Source organism: Podarcis liolepis (assembly GCF_965112155.1).
Source record: "Podarcis liolepis genome assembly, chromosome: 12".
Taxonomy (NCBI): Eukaryota; Metazoa; Chordata; class Lepidosauria; order Squamata; family Lacertidae; genus Podarcis; species Podarcis liolepis.
Genome location: NC_139563.1, coordinates 1,822,321 through 1,838,749, shown reverse-complemented (window position 1 = coordinate 1,838,749; position 16,429 = coordinate 1,822,321). Strand labels below are relative to the sequence as shown.

Genomic DNA, 16,429 nt, shown 5'->3' with positions numbered 1-16,429 from the left:
CTCGCTAGGGGGCCCCAAAAAAATTAAAGAAAAAAACCTAGATGTACATTTCCAAACTGTAAGATAATAAAATAAAACCTACATCCAGCAACAGTGTTTTGTGTTGTGTCAGCTCCTATGATGCAAGTCCTGGGCCTCGCCTCCTCGCCTGCTGCCTCAAATATCCCTGGTTTGCTCCTTTCTATATATAGGGTGCCTACATTCTGCTATTTATAATTATTAATAGTTTGCATCATACATTTATTTACACCTATTATTATTTCATGTTATAGCAAGTTTCTAGAGACTAGATTATGAGTCTTTGTAAATTGTTTTTCTCAATGAATTTTTGTTATTCCCAAATACCAATGTGTTTGCATTATTTTGTTATGAATAAAAAATCATTTTAAGTTAGGGCTTAATAATTATTTCACTGTTAATATACTTCTTAATTGTACTTCACTGTTAATATACTTCTTAATTGTATTTCAGTTCAACAATTACTTTGAAAACGCCCCACGTATTTTGTGATGTGCAAATGGCTTCAGATACCTATGAGGTCCGTAAATTACCATATAGCATAGATTCAACACAAAAAACAGTGACCATTTGTTGTTGACAAAGGACAGCTGGACATATAAAGGGCCCCAGTACCTTCAGTAGCTGAGGGTCTCATCAAATCTAAATCTGTTCTGGCACATGCAAAATGCATTGTGGGTGGGCAGCTCGTGCATGGAAAGGGGCCATTTTCCCAGCCCCCCCCCCAAAGTGAGCATGGGTGTCTTACTGAAAGATCAGACTTCTGGAGGAGAAATGCTCCTGCGAAGTGTGGAGTTTGGGCTTGTCTCTGACGCCCTGTTGTCACATAACTCGCACTTTCCTGCAAGCAGGTCAGACGGAATGCTTGGACCTTGGAGAGCAGTTTCTGAGCTCTGGGCGCAGTTCTGATTTCAGATTAAAACTGCAGAGCAGACGGAAGGGAGGACCTTTTTCTGCCTCCCGACTTCCAGCTACTCTCTGAAGAAGAGACCCTCTTACGAATATTAGGGGGGTGGGCAGGGGAAGGACGAGACCATGTGAAAAATGAAGATAATATTTTAGCCGCAGTCTATTCCTTTTCAGCTTTGTATTCTTGTTATTAAAAAAGCGCACCTAGACAACGTTCCGTTGTTGCTCCCATAACCTCGGTTTAAGGTGCCATTGAGTTCCTAGCTTTCATTTCTCAGTTTCTAACATTGCTGGAAGCAACCTTGGAGTCATTATGGGATGGACAGTTCTTTGCCTCTCTGCCTCTTCCAGGGAGGAGTTTCTGGAACAGCTGAGATGCATGTGAAGGGAACCAATCTTAGAATCACATTCTAATATCTGAGCAACTAGAGAATTCATGGAGCTTGATGAATGGAAAATATTCAAATTTAGTACAAACAGTCTGTAGCAAAACCATCTTCTGTCACTGCCGTTACCACCAAATATGACATGAAACACTCCCAGCATATATTTCAAAATACCAGTAAACCCCAGTTCACCCATCAGCCCCTGGGGTAATTTCCAAGTGGTTGCAAAATAGCACACCTTCCTTTTTACAATAAATAAAACATTGTAAGAATTTGTTTTGTTTTCAAAGGGCAAGTTTTAGAAGCGGATGGTTTCCTGTGGAGAGGGAGCAAAACAAGAGGAAGTGTGGATAAGCCACAGAATTCCCTGGATCCAAAATGTGAAACCCACTTTAGGCTTAAGGAGGTTGAGAAGCCAAGGGGGAAGAAGGTCGTGAAATAGTGCCACGCGGAGGACGTGCAATAATGATGGGAGAACGCAAATTATCCTGCTGTGTTTATTGATGACACTGCTTCCGTTTACATTGGAGGACAAGATTTTCCTGCTCCTCTTTTGCCTTCTTTGGAAGCTTCGCCGGATTGTGGGACAAGGTACGAACAAAGGGAAACCGTAAATGCCTGTTGGAAACAAACCGTAAGTGATTGGTGTGGAGTCAAGAGAAAGGGGGAAAGATGTCAAGGGGGAGAAGGGGGGGGGAGTTCTCAAATAAGCAAGAATTTACCCCCTCCCTTAAGCTCATAGAAGGAACCTCAAACGTCATCTAGCCCAACCCTTCTGCAACCTCTCAATAGGGACCCCCCCCCGACTCTGATTAAAAACCACTAAAGAAATAGCATTTGGGGGGGGGAATTAAATGAGGTGGGGGGAGAATCACGTGTGCCACTTTGAACTCCTTGGAGGAAAAGGTGGGATATAAATGCATTAAATTAATAAATTCTTTCCCAGGAACATGAAGTTCTTCCAAATGTTTGGTCTAAATCATTTTTCATTTTACTTTTGAGCTGCTTGTTCAGCTCTTACCCTCTGGAGCAACCGAAAGCAACACTGTTCCATCCTCCTTTTCCAAGTTTGAATTTGGCTACCATTTAAGACATCAGCAATTGGAAAAGACAGGGGCCCCATTCTTATTCTTTGCACCCTACCTTCTTTGATTTCTTCTTCTGCTGCCCTTCAGGGATTCCTCCAGCATTCATTTCATCTTCCACTGGTTCCCCTGCTGCTGTTTGCTTTGAAGTCTCCCCAGGATTCCTTCCATCTGACCTCAGTGACATCTCCATCGGACGCGGCTCGAGATACAGCTGGTCCCCGTTCTCCTGAACCACCTTCTCAATCAGAGACAGCAGCTCTTCCGCCTGGCTGGCCCTTTCCTCTCCCGTCCCTCTGTTGTTGAGAGCGCAGCAACGGCCCTTGCATTTTCTCACCAAATCCTGAAGAGGTCGGTTTCCAGATAGCTCTATGTACTCCTCTAGCCTTTCTGTCTCTAGGTCTTCCTTGCGGGTGAACAAGACAATCATGTACTTTGTGGCCTCTGGGCCAAAGACCTCTTCCACCCTCTTGGCGGCCACATTGTCTTCCTGGGCGAAACGGCCAGCCTGTGTCACAAACACCAGGGCGTGGGGACCTGGCTTACAAAGAGAGAGGCACCTCTGGACTTCCAGAATATCATGCTGTGTTTGAGCATCAAAAATGGCCGGAGTGTCAATGATGACGACTTGTTTCCCCTTCCACTTCTCTGCCCGGACTTCTCTGCTGCATGTCTGAGTCACTGGCTTTGGGGAGAGTTTGGACTCAAAGGTCTTCTTCCCCAGAAGGGAGTTTCCTGTGGCACTTCTCCCTCCTCCCGTCTTCCCGACAAGAACAACCCGCAGTTCGGAATCCTTGTGGTATCGACTCTGGTTCCCAGGCTCTGTTGGGAAGGAATAAGGAACGTTAACACTATTAAGAGTGTCACTGAAATTTTGTCCACACTGTATTTTAAAATGCATCACAAGGAGGAATTTCTCCTTCTACACAAGTCCATATTATGCTCCATCCTGTCTTTGGGATGAAAAGTGTGAGAATGTCTTGCAAGAGAGGTTTGTTAATTTCATACACCACAGAGAGGGAAGGGGGGAAGAGAACGCAGTATTTGTAGGGCCGGGCTGGGAGAGTCTCCTGCCTGGAACTCTGAAGAGCTGCTGCCAATCAGTGTAGACAGTACTGAGCTCAGTACAAGGCAGGTTCCTCTGTTCTATGTAACAGGGTGCTGTGCTTGAGGGGCCTTTGGCAGGACTCAGCTCCAGGGTTATCCCAAATTCTTAATACAGTAGACATTGCCTTTCTCCCTCCACTATGACACAAATCCCTCCTCTCCAAATACACCAGAATTCATGCGGTGGATTGCACAAAGCAAGCTAACTCTTCCACCCATCTCCATAATTTGCAAAATGTTTGCACATTACAGAGCCACCCCCTTATGGGTGCAGAATTCTTCTGCCTTTGGGCTCTTCCTTGTACAAAGAAGAAGAGAAGGTATTTGGTGGATCTCTTTAAGGAAAGGCTACCTTGAGAATCTCAACTCAGAGAGATCTATAACTGCTTCCGAATCATAATTTGACTCTACCTTTAGGGAATATACTTGGTCCTCCCTTGTCAGTGTCCATTGCTTCTTCCTCTGGTTTCATTTCAGCTGAGCTTCTTGTCAATCCTCTTGGAAACTGCTGAAGGAAAGGCTTGTTCTGGTTGTCCATCATCATCTGCTTAATTTCCACCAGCAGCTCCTTCACTTGCAGCACCTGCTCATCTCTTGTTGCTCTGTTGTTGAAAGCGCAGCAACGGTCCTGGCATTTCCTCACCAAATCCTGCAGGGCTCTGTTTCCAGACAGCCATATGTACTCCTCCAAGGTTTCCACATCTAACTCTTCTTTGCGGGTGAACAAGACGATCATGTACTTTGTGGCCTCTGGGCCAAAGACCTCCTCCACCCTCTTGGCGGCCACAGTGTCTTCCTCGGCAAAACGGCCAGCCTGCGTCACAAACACCAGGGCGTGGGGACCTGGCTCACACAGAGAGGCGCACTTTTGGATCTCTCCATTATTCTGCTGCTCTGGAAGGCAGGTGTCAAAAATGGCCGGAGTGTCAACGACAACAACTTGCTTTCCTTCCCACTTCTCTGCCCGGACTTCTCTCTTGCAAGTCTGGGTCACTGCCTTCAGTGAAGATTTGGACTCGAACTTCTTTTCGCCCAAAATGGTGTTTCCTGTGGCGCTTCTCCCTCCTCCCGTCTTCCCAACAAGAACAATCCGTAGATCTTCATTGAGGTTTCTGTTCTCGTGTGCTTTGGAGGTCTCTGGAAAGAAATTAGGAAGATGTCTAAGAATCCAAGACTGAACAGTTTTGTTTTGTTTTTATAATAATATTTATTGAGACAAAAGAATTTTTTTTTAAAAAAAAAATACACACACACACACAAAAAGACAAAATTACAAAAAAGAAAAAAACATCAGAAAAAACAACAAAAATAAAGCCATCTTTTTCAAATTCTCCAGTTTCCATTACCTTCTTTCCATGACCTCCTCCTCCTCCTCCCATCTCTTGTATCTTGATTAGTAATTGACACAGCAAATCCTTTTCAAAGTTCATAATATTCTGTCATTACTTTACCTTACTCTATTATCATCTTATCTTATAAAAATCCCTGATGCTTAAAACTTAAATCCATGATTCATAATATTTAATCATTACGTTACCTTACTCTATTCTCATTTTATCATATAGAAACAACCTTAGAGCTTAAAACTTAAATCTTTTTTACCAACTTCTCATAACCATTACCTTTTTTACCAAATTCTTTAAACATTTTAACAAGAGCCAAATAATTTCATTTCAACATTTTCCCAACATTCATCAAACATTTCTAATAATAATAATAATACAGAAAAAAATACAATAAAATAAAAATAATCCAATCTTCTTCCAGCGTCCCCTCCCCCCGGTCCCGGGGTTGTCAGTCCTTTCTGTTTCCCTTTAGTCTGGCACATTAACCTGGTGCCCTAATATCCGAGGCCTTCAAATCTCTTCCATGTCCCTTTCACAACTCTTCTTCATATTTTCCTTTCACTCCCGGGAACTCCAGCTTTGCAGTGTTTTTGACCCTTTTCAACAGATCAGCCCCTTTCTCATAGTCCAGACTAAGCTCCATATGGTGTTTTAAAGCATATTTCAGATTCCCTCCAAAATTGGAAGTCCCAACGGCTCCAAACCTCTGGCGACCCATTTCCAGACTCGGAAAGTCCAAATATCCCTGCATAGGGTGGTCAGTCCAACCCCCCATTTCCAGTTCAGTCCAAACTTTATCTTTCCAAGTCTGGTTTTTTCCAAGTTCATTTGCCAAATCCAAAAGCTCACTTTCCTGCTGGGCCGAGAGTCCCTCCATCCTTGGCGTCCCAGATTCAGCAGAATCCTCTTCTTTCTGTTGTTCTGTCGTGGCACACTCCTGTTTTAGTTCCTCAGTGGGCTCCATATGATTTTTCACTACCTGACCAAAGGCACTGGCAGCTTTTGTCATAAAATCCATCTTCAGACTTAACTGATCCAATAGGGCACTTATATTACAGAAAGCACCCAACAGTGCTTCTGAAGGCATTGTCCTGCAAGGTCACAAAAACTCTTTCCCACAGTTGTACAGTAAACAGCTGCAAGTTCCCAGGAATTAGTTACAGTTTCATAGTTCCCCTCTAGGGGGAGAAACTTCTGATTGTTCTTTTCCTTGAAAACAATAGCAACAGAGTTTCTTCTTTAAAATATTTTGTCCATAAAAGAGCAAAAGGAAACAGTGGAATCACAATGTTTCCCTCCTTTTGACTATCTGTCAAAGCATTTATTTCTGGTCAATGAGCTTCAAACGTCAAATTTGACACTCCGCTCCAGGGTCAGGACAGTGGAAAGTTACTTTACTTTAACTTTATTTCCGCAGGTTTAAACAACTCAGTAAAAATCCCCCTTCTTCTCCTGCTTCCGAAGGGGGGTTCCGCAATTTTAAATGGTGAAAGACGATCCTTTAAAAGTGATTTTTAAGGCTCCAGTTTACATTGACTTTGCTTTGTTGTAACTACAAGAAAACGGAAAGGTGACTTCCTGTTTAACCCTTTCCGTATCAGTACCAAATTAGGGTAAATTTTTAGAGTCCATGTTCCTTTTATTTCGCCAATGCTTGATTAAAATCCAATTATGTAACGTTCCAGTACTCACAGTTAGTTATTTTCAAAGCCAAATTGTCCCAGGAAAAAGGCAGCGCTCTCCAGCAACGGCTGTGTGGCTTCACTCCGCAGAAAAAGCAGTCGACTCACAGCACAGCGCCACTTCCCCCTCTTCACTTCGGAGCCCGTTTCTGGGTTCCTTAGTGGGTTGGGGGGGCGCTAAAGGTGCCCGCCGAGTCCCACGCCAAGACTGAACAGTTTTAAAGGGATGTCAGTTTCATGGCATGTTGCAGTAGCCCAACTGAGAGATTACCTCGTAGAAACACCACCCAGGTTCTTATTCTCAAGAAAGACCCTAAGCTGGCATGTCAGCCAGGAATGAAAACAATATATTGACCTGGCCACACTCACACCTTGGAGACCCAAGTCAACAACTATTCCTGCAGCACCACTAAGTCAACTATTCCTGCAGCACCACTAAGGGAGAGTGGGCTGCTCATTTCCAGATTTGTGGGCCTGCCGCTTACCTGGGAATTCGCTCCTGAATTGCCACCATCCAGGGTTCATACACTGCAACAATTCCCCTAAGCACCTGGGGTCACCTCACCCTTCCAACTGTGGCCCACAAATGGTCCAACCTTCCCCATTCCCATCACGTGGTTCTTTCAGAGGAGGGTCAGGAGAAGGGACTTACCTCTAACTTCCGCTCTCCATTCATCCATTGTCCAGGCAGAATGCTGAGCTGGAAGAGAACCAGAAAATGAAGTTCATTAGCTCCGGCTTTGCCCAAACTCCTCTCCACCACCAGAGGAAGCTTATGATGTAAACACAACCCTGAAAGAACCTCAAAGCACCATATTCTGCCCCTGCAGATTTGGGATTCAATTACTAGGGAGGCAGCTGGTCACTTTTTTTACATGCATTGGTCCTAAATTAGGTTTGCTAATTTTTCCTCTTGATAATTTCATTGTTCTATCTTTTTGGAAACGGCTTTGAGGGCATGTGGGGTTTTTTTACAACCAACAAGTGCATAAGCATTAATAAATATACATGCCTAATACTTTGTCCTTCACAATCTCTTGCAGGAATCTTCCCACCCTCTACAACTGCATGCATACTTGCTTCGCCCTCCCCACCTCTCAAACGACTGGGGGGGAAAGCATCCAGATATTCCCTTCCTCCAGCCAGAGCTGCATCTCTCCCCCCCCCTTACCTGCTTCTGCTGCTGCCCTGGGGGTCCCTGGCATCCTGGCCTGATACCCTCCCTTCTGCAGCTCCCAGACAGGTGGGCTGGTTTGGGGAGGGCCCTGAACAGCTGCAGCCACTCAGGATGATGGTCTGTAGGCTCCTTGGGGCCTAGTCTTGATGAAAATACCCTCCACAGATGACCATCTCTTAAAGGCAGCTGCTTTTCAGTGGGGAGGGGGCTGATGCCAACCACTTCCAGTGCCTCTCCACCCCCCCCCCTTCACCCAGCGGACTCTCTCCCACTTGCTTCCTTCCTTCTGCTGCTGCTGAATGTCACCATTTCAGGTCCGTCCCCCCCCCCCCGGAACTCCCAATTCAGAAGCCCTGGAGAAGCCACTGTCTGTCAGTGTGGACAATACTAATCTAAATGGACCAGTCAGTCTGGTTCAGTACAAAACAGCTTCCTTTTTTCTCCATGTGGTTTGGGGCAGGGGGGGGCACAGCTCAGCAGTTGAGAACCTGGTTTGCATAGAAGTGGTCTTGGGTTGCACCGCTGGCATCTCCAGGTGGGGCATTGCTGAGCCAGGTGACATCACCTTGCAAAAGGAGCTTCAGATGTTCCTAAGCCAAGAAAGGAAACGGTACCTTCTTTGTGACGCCTCTGGAGCTTGAAGAAGACTCTCGTGTTCGCTGGTCCCTCTGCTCTGCAATTTCTGCTCTCCCTCTCTTTCGATGGCTGACTCTGTTCTGAGCTGAATAAAATGGAGATGGCAAGCATGAGCTCCACCCCCCCCCCCCAAAAGCATTCATGGCTAGCAGCCAGATCATGTTCTGAGAAGCCAAAACAGCTTCCCGGAATTGCATATCTGTTTCTATTGGCTACAGGAGAGGACAAAACTGCCCTCTGGGAGGACAATTTCAGAGGAGCTGCATTTGGTCTCCTGCAATTCTGGGAGAAGCACCCAAGAGCAGCAGGAGGAGGAGGAGGAGGAGACCCACACCTCAGACGGACCACAGGTTGGTATTTGGGAGCAGGGAGCAGCAGCCACAAGGTCTGACTTTAAGTCTTCTGTATCTCAACCTGCCTCAGAGATGCTCAAGGTCCGCTTTGTTTGACCTGTTGCTAGAGGCTGAGTTAGAGCTCTCGGAAGCAAAACTTTGGCTTGCGTGTATAATCATGAATCTTTTCCTTTTTATTAAATTGGCAGTTAAAGGAGCCTGACAATCTGCAGGAACATCCTTCTAGGAGTTTTAAAGTTTATTTATAAAGGAACATGTCCTCCTCCCCCACCGCCAGAATTGCCTGAAATTTGCAGACATGGAGACTGACAAATCCCAAAATTAGAGCTGTCGTGTTTCCTTTGCCATGGGGGGGGGGTAGTTTGGTACAAAAAGACAAAGAAAAAAATCAGTAGGGGGAGGAATGGAAATGACTTCTTCTGCCCCGCACCAGGGATTTTTCGGCACACAGCTTCTCCCTGCAAGAAAGAAATCTCTCCATTGAACTGGATAGAGAAAGGAGAGGAAAGAGAAAGGGTCCCTCTGAAAAATCAATCCTTCGTCGGCATCTCTTCCCAAATCACTGAATTAAGGGATCAAGACTTCGGCTCGCCGGTCAAAGTGAAATCTCCCCCTTCCCTCCTCTGTTCTCTCCAGCCCATCCGCACTCGAACTCAGAGCAAGGGAGTCTTTCGCCAGGAGGGAGAATCAGCTCAGCGGTAGGGCAGCTGCCCTGCATGCAGAAGGTCCGAGGTTTGACCCCCGGCCTCTCCAGGTGGGGCTGGGGGAGAGACTTGGGCCTGGGAAGCGCCTGCCAGTCAGTGCAGGAGACATTGCGCCAGACGGAGCGAGGGCCCCACTCTGCGCAAGGCGACGTCTGGGGTTCCCAAACGCAGAAAGAGAAGCGCACCTTCTTCTCCGCGTTGTCTGCGGTGCTTGGAGAGAGCAGCTGCGCTTGACGGGCGTTATTCTCTCTCTCTCTCTCTCTCTCTCTCTCTCTCTCTCTCTCTCTCTCTCTCTCTCTCTCTCGGACCAGGGACTCTGTTAAGAGGGGAATAAAACGGAGAGGGGTGAATCCAGCCCCCCCTCTCACCCTGCAGTGCCACCAAATATTTCTGGCTAGCAGCCGAGACCAGTTTTGGGGAAGTCAGGGAGGTTTCTCTGACTTGTTTCTCATTCACCAAAAGAGAATTGCCAAGCGGAGACGACTCTGCTCGCCCCATTGAGTCTTCTGCGGCGCTTGCAGAAGCACCCGAGAGCCACAGGAACCCCACACTTCCCTCAGAGACCCACAGCTTGGTGTTGGGGAGGCGTGAGCAGCAGCTGCAAGAGTTGAAGGTCCGAGTCTACAGGTTTGGGAAGCAGATCAGTCTGTGTTGGAGATGCTCCGTGTCTTTCCTGTTTGCCTTTTAATTTGGGACTCTTGTGTGGAAAACGCAGCTTTGTTTCCGCCCCCTCCTCCCACCCCCTACAATTGTGACTCTCGAAATGGCTGTAACATTATTTCCCCTTTCCGTCTCATGAAACTTTTAGGCGAAGGAGCCTCTGCACACAGAATTACGCCTGCCAACCTGCAGGCAGAGGCCCCCAAACTGGGAGGTACCACCCCGTGCTTGGGGGTTGGGGGGCAATGGGGTTGCCATGGGGGGCAGGGGGCGCTGGAGGTCAAATGGCTTTGAAAAGCTGGTATCACTGGATCAGGTTCACCAGCATGGTTGAATGAATCAAACGGAATAGTTTTGAATGATTGTGCAATGGTTGCTGTCCTGCAAAATGTTACAATTGTGTTACTACCTAGCTCAGTGGGTTGTGCAAAATGTTGTTCTGAATAATACTTTTTTATACAGTAGATTAGGGGGTCCTGGTGATGGGTTTATAGAACCAAAAGGGAAGTGGCCCAGAAAATTATGTTTTCTCACAGGGAACCTTTCAAATGGCATTTATTTGTAAAGAAATGCGGAGCAGTTTTCTTTTCTGCCAGAAATGGCTGCAATCTGCAAACATGGTCATATTTTTCTAAGGGGTGAAGTCTGCCAATTCCCACAATGAATTTCTCCAATGATTGAACTCAATGGCTTCAACAGTCTGGGGGGGGGGGCAAACTAATAATAATAACAACAACAATTTATTATTTATACCCTTCCCATCTGGCTGGGCTTCCCCAGCCACTCTGGGCGGCTTTCAACAAATTATTTAAAAAGAAGCCTTTTTTTCACCCGGATCAAAAACCCAGTTTGGCAACGCCCACGCCCCCCAGGCATTTGGGTACACTAGGAGTTTCAATGGCACCTCTGGAGGATTCACTAGGGCTAGAGGGGAAAAGGCTAAATCCCGTCCCCCAATAGCTGTCTGCTCTACGCTCAAAATGCTGTGATTCTAACTGGAGCAAAAGCCCCAGATCTTTGTATTTTAATAGTGCAGTTTCAGGAGTAATAGTGAGGATTTTTACTTTGGTGGGGAAAGCCCCATTAAGTTCCATGGAGTTTACACCAGGAAAGTGTGCATAGGGTTTGTTTGTGGGGGAATAAAATATCCTTGACACCCGCACCCCTCAGTCTTGGGAAATACCCCTGTACTCTGACACCAGCATTAATTTTGCAGTAGAATTTTTAGGGTTTCTTATCAAGCAGGAGGCACACTGAGAGATGCACCTCAGATTCTTTTCTTATAATATTATCGGACTGAGCAAGGCAACCATGTGGGTGGCAGGATTATGGTGACTGATGCAGGCCTTTGAGGCACCATAAAGAACTGTAAGGAGGTCCAAAGGGAGAGATGTGTCCGAAACAGGGATGCTGAGAAGGTGCATGGAGAACGAGCCCTTGAGGTGAAAACTGACTTTTGGAGAATCTCATCCTCTTCTTCTTTCTCCATAAACAAAAGATGTTTCTATCCCACTTAGTGTAAACAGAAGCAGAGATCTGCATTCCTTCTCCTTCCCTCTGTTTACCACTTTCCACATGGACAAAACATTAATGGTATCTTGCGATGGCTCCATGTCTCTCTCCTTCCTCTTGGAATTTTTGATCCCGGCCTCCCCTGCATTCTTGTGCTGCTCATGTGGAAATCTTGACCACCTTCTTTGGTTCTGCAGATTAGTATACTAGAATTTCTCTGAACTGCCCAGCCTGGGCTGTTGCTTGCATCCAAAGGGGTCACTTTAATCTCCTGAACTTTCTCAGTTACCTCGAGATGAGAAGCCCTCAACTTGTTTCAGTCTCTGCCTTATTATATGGTCCAAGAGAAGCAGCATTTTGGAGGTGGGACGCAGACAATAACTAAGAAATGTAGACTTGCCCCTGTCCCCTGGGCATGGGGTGGTAGGGAGATGAATAGTATTCCCAAGGACAGAATGAGGAAGAATATATTTCTCTGGACCAGGTCTTATGCAAATTGCAAGATGCAAGCTTTAAACTCACACAGGGCTCTTCTGTATGTTAGCTGTTCAGACAAAAAACAAGGGAAAGTGAGCAGTCCACAATAATACTTAGGACTGTGTGTATCTGTGCTCTCATCAGCTTACACCAGATGGAGAAAACTATGTTTACCACTAAATCCTTGGGATAGTTGCAACTCTGGAAGTTATGATGTAGAGCAGGGGTCTGCAACCCGCGGCCCCGGAGCCGCATGTGGCTCTTTTACACCTTTGTCGCGGCTCCGGGGCGGATACTAGCGAGAGGAGGAGGTGCATTGTGCGCCCCGACACTCCCCACTGTGGCGGGCGCTGTACTGGCTGTGACGTCGCATGGGGGCGGTGCATGCATTAGTCACGCACCATCCCGACGTCACCTTCCCGCCCGCTGTCAGATCGCGGCTCCGGAGATATATTTGTTTTAAATGTCGCAGTGGTTTTGCGGCTCCCAGTTTTTTTTTCCCTTCGGAAACGGGTCCAAGTGGCTCTTTTTGTCTTAAAGGTTGCAGACCCCTGATGTAGAGGATGCTCAGAGAGCTCAGCCCCGTCCCCGTTCATGAATTCAGTGAGCTCATGAGGCGGAGGAATGGGATATTGTCTTCCAGCCCCAGTCTTAAGGCTGCTCAGCAGTGCCCTCTGGCAGACCCTCTCTGTTACATAAGCAGAGTCACGCTATATTTTCTGCACTATTAAGACCACGGCAGGGGAGGGAGTTTCCTCAGACTGCCAAGGCTCTTTGAGCAATAACTCCTGCCCTTGTTTGCCTGAAACATGCAAGGCTTCTTCCCTTGAGAAGGGTCTTTTCTGCCCTTCCCAGTTCAGCCAAGGAATTGGAAGGTGATAGGCATTTTCCCATTTCCCTCAGTGGGGAAGAAGACATCCAGAGCTTTAGACAGTGAGCCAAAGCCAGCTCCATCTTGGGATCTGAGGCAAAGAAAGTCCCAGTCCCAGGGGTGGCCATTCGGACTGGGGGAGGGGTGGGAGGCAGGGAGCCCAAGAGTGGGTGGAGCCAGAACCACTGATGGGCAGAGTCAACTCTCTCTGTTGTGGTCCCCATCCTCCTCCCTACTGACATCTACCAAGGCAACTCTGAGACTGAGGAAGATGTTCACAGCTGCACCCTAGAGCAGAAGGAAGGAAGGAAGGAAGGAAGGAAGGAAGGAAGGAAGGAAGGAGGAGCAAGTGGGGGCTGGGTGGGGCAGTGTCCCTCTTGCCCCAATTGACCAGCCTCCATTCTGGGGCAGCCGTCAGTGAGGGCCATTCCTGTTATGCGGGACCTGCCATTTCTCCCCAAAACATCCTTTCCTTTCAGCACATACTGGAGGGAAATGGTGGCCCCATGGCTCCCCAGAGAAATGCATCCTATGGAGAAGCATATCAAATACGAAGGGAGCAGATCCTCCGAACTCCCTTCAGATGCCACCTGTGAGTCTGAGGGGGCCATCATGGCTGCTCCACAAGTCCATGACTCTCATCCTCTGGAGCCTCACCAAAGGTTGAGCTAAAGTGTTTTTTGGAAGAAGCAGAGATGCTTTTCATTTGGTACAAAGGTGTGACGTTTTAGTCAGTGAGAATTTGGGAGTTGTGGGTCTTATTCTGAACATGAGCCAGTGAGGAGGCATGGAACACAAAAAGTGAAACACACACATGATGACCAAATATTTGGGACAGCGGACACTTAGGAAGATCCCTCTGTAAAGTGTAAAAAGAATTTTGTGAGGCAAGTTTTTGGGGGGAGCAGCACACATTTCTGCCTAATACAGAAAGCTCCCCATTGGCTGATTCTGTTTCCTTTTGCTTCTGATCTAGAAATCCTGAATATTGGCTTGTGAATTTTTCTGCTTGTCTGAATATGGCTGGGAAAAGCACAGGTAAGACCGAGCTGATTTGATCTCATTCTCCCAGATTCCTGGACGGTGTTGGATGGAATCAGTGTAACCATGGGAGAGAGATTAACTTGATTCATGGTTTGTTTCCAGACCATATTGAAGGTGCTCACGTTGGTGTTTAAAGACCAAAATGATTCGTGTCTCCAATACCTGAAAGACCCCCCTCTTTCCCTGCAGACCCTCTTGGGGGAAGGAGTCCTCTTGGTTGTTCTACCACCTACAAAAGGACCTTCTCTGTGGTGGCCCCATAGATGTGGAACTTCCTCCCCAGAGAGGAGCACCTGGAGCCTTCATTGTGCAGCTTCTGGCAAATGCTGAAGGTGCACCTCTTTTGAAGCTTGAGGTGTCTAACTTTGGCACCCATCTTATTTCTGCACTTTTAGCCTGTTTTTAACTTTGTGTTTTAATTGTTGTAACTCACCCTGGGACCCTGGGGTGAAAGGTAGCCAATTATTACATGAGCTAAAAGATGCAGTTCAACCAAAATATATATGAAAAAGCATAGAACAGGGGAAAATGCACACAAATTTGCGTATATCTGTGGAGAAATGAATTATATTGGGGGAAATTGCTTGCAGAAATGTTTATAGTGGGAATAAGTAAACATGTATTGGGTTAAATGCACTTAAATGTGTACAGATTGTCATGCCAAAAAATGGAGAACTGAACTTAAGTCTGGAGAAATGAGAACCTGAGGGAAGGAGAACTTGACCAATCTGTTTCTCCCTCCCCACAGCTCCTGGGTGATGGAGATGGGCAAGGGAGGGGTGGTGCCCATGTTCCCCTCAGTTTCCTCTCTGGCCTCTGTGACAATGCAGAAGAGTTGCTCACCATCTCTTGCCTCTTTCTTGCAGAACTGAGGATCGCCCTGGTGGGCAAAACTGGAGCTGGGAAAAGCGCAACAGGAAACACCATCCTGGGGGACAAAAGGTTTTCATCCTTCTCGTCCCCTTCCTCAGTGACAGCAAAATGCCAGAAAGAGGACACGGTCATTGGTGGTAGGAGAATTGTGGTGGTTGATACGCCTGGCTTTTTCGACATAAATGTTCCAGAAGATGTGACCTCCAAGGAAATCAAGACCTGTGTGAAGTACATCTACCCAGGAGCCCATGTCATCATACAAGTCATGCAACTGACTCGTTTCAGCAAGGAGGAGAAAGCCGTTGCTTGGTTGATCCAGAAGATCTTTAGCTGCAAAGCCAAGGACTACATGATCATCTTGTTCACCCGCAAGGAAGACCTGGAAGGTAGGCCATTGAAAGCGTTCTTGGCGGAGGGAGACCAGGATCTGCAGAACCAGATCGCTCAGTGTGGCGGGAGATGCCTGGCTTTCAACAACAAGGCAAAAGGGCAGGAAAGAGAGGAGCAGGTGGCCGAATTGCTTGGGATGATCGACCACCTGGTCGAAAGGAACAAGGCAGCCCCCTGCTACACGGAAGACATGCTAGAGGTGGACCAAGAAGAGATTGAGAAGATGAAGAGGAAAATACGAAAGGAAGTGGAAAGGGAAATTAATGAAGAAAACAGAAGAAAGAAAGAAGAAGAGTCTGGCTCAATATGCAACATACTGTAATGCATCTAGTGGGAATGATCCAGTGATTCTCTAGTGAGAATTAAACACCAGAACATTTTCACTCTCGGTAGGGATGTGCTGAAATGCCTCCGTCTGCCCTGATTTCCACTTGTACTTTCAGCCACTGCAATTGGTTTATTTTGCACAAATCAGTATTCCGTTTTGTCATCTACTAATGTGGAAATGCATATAGTTTCATATATTTTTTTTCATAGCACGCAATAGACACTCAGTTGATCAACGTGTATTTACAATTCAACTACCTTCCTTGCATGGTGCCTTTCAAAATTAAGGGATTGAAGTTCCTCTGAATTTGACAAGTCTTGTTCCCACTAATTCGGGTGAGGATTTCAGCCATTCTCCCTACCTTACTTTCACAGTTCAGTTTAAGTTTGTCATTCTATCTCATTTCCCTCACTCGGACACAAGGGAGGGACAGTTTAGCTGAAAGTGAAGAAAACTTTAGTGCTGGGGAAGGAAAGAAAATTTAAATTTAATTTTACTTTTTGATTAAGTTTTGGGGTGCTGAAAAACAGGCAGCCAAATCCAGGTGGTTCTCTCCCCCCCCCCTTCAGCAAAGATGCTCAGACTTTAACTTGAGAAGACAGGTAAAAATTCCACAGAATTAACAAAAGCCATCACTTCTAAATTTCTTTCAGGTGGATGGAAATTGACATGTGCTATGAAATAATTCCTGAATGTATTTAAATATGCAACACACCTGTGTATTGAACAATGTTTTCTTGTTTATGCTTATAATGCTTACTGTGGAAATATAATAAAAATTCAATGCACGTTCCAAAGCCTTTAAAAAGGTGTGGGGAAGTCAGGGAAATATGTTATAGAAAAATAAGGATTGTAAATTGTATATGTTTTC

At 46.3% G+C, this 16,429-nt stretch overlaps 2 protein-coding genes across 6 annotated transcripts in view; one reads left to right on the top strand and one right to left on the bottom strand.

The window, feature by feature from the left end:
• Positions 1-16,122, top strand: part of LOC310689477 (GTPase IMAP family member 7-like) — a 96,794-nt gene extending 80,672 nt beyond the window's left edge. The window contains exons 2-4 of one of the 5 annotated variants that reach the window (XM_083467246.1): positions 9,336-9,453; positions 13,900-13,961; positions 14,834-16,122. In XM_083467246.1, the coding sequence (XP_083323372.1) occupies positions 9,416-9,453; positions 13,900-13,961; positions 14,834-15,552 (819 nt within the window). In that variant the 5' untranslated portion in view covers positions 9,336-9,415 and the 3' untranslated portion in view covers positions 15,553-16,122. The other 4 variants (XM_083467247.1, XM_083467250.1, XM_083467249.1 and 1 more) reach the window with 4 other exon arrangements.
• Positions 1,797-8,571, bottom strand: LOC310689350 (GTPase IMAP family member 8-like). Its single transcript, XM_083466966.1, has 5 exons — positions 8,325-8,571; positions 7,186-7,228; positions 3,917-4,642; positions 2,457-3,220; positions 1,797-1,931 (listed from the first exon to the last, which is right to left on the bottom strand). Exons 1-5 carry the CDS (start codon positions 8,541-8,543, stop codon positions 1,833-1,835), a joined length of 1,851 nt encoding a protein of 616 aa, XP_083323092.1. The 5' UTR covers positions 8,544-8,571; the 3' UTR covers positions 1,797-1,832.
• Positions 16,123-16,429: the final 307 nt, after the last annotated feature.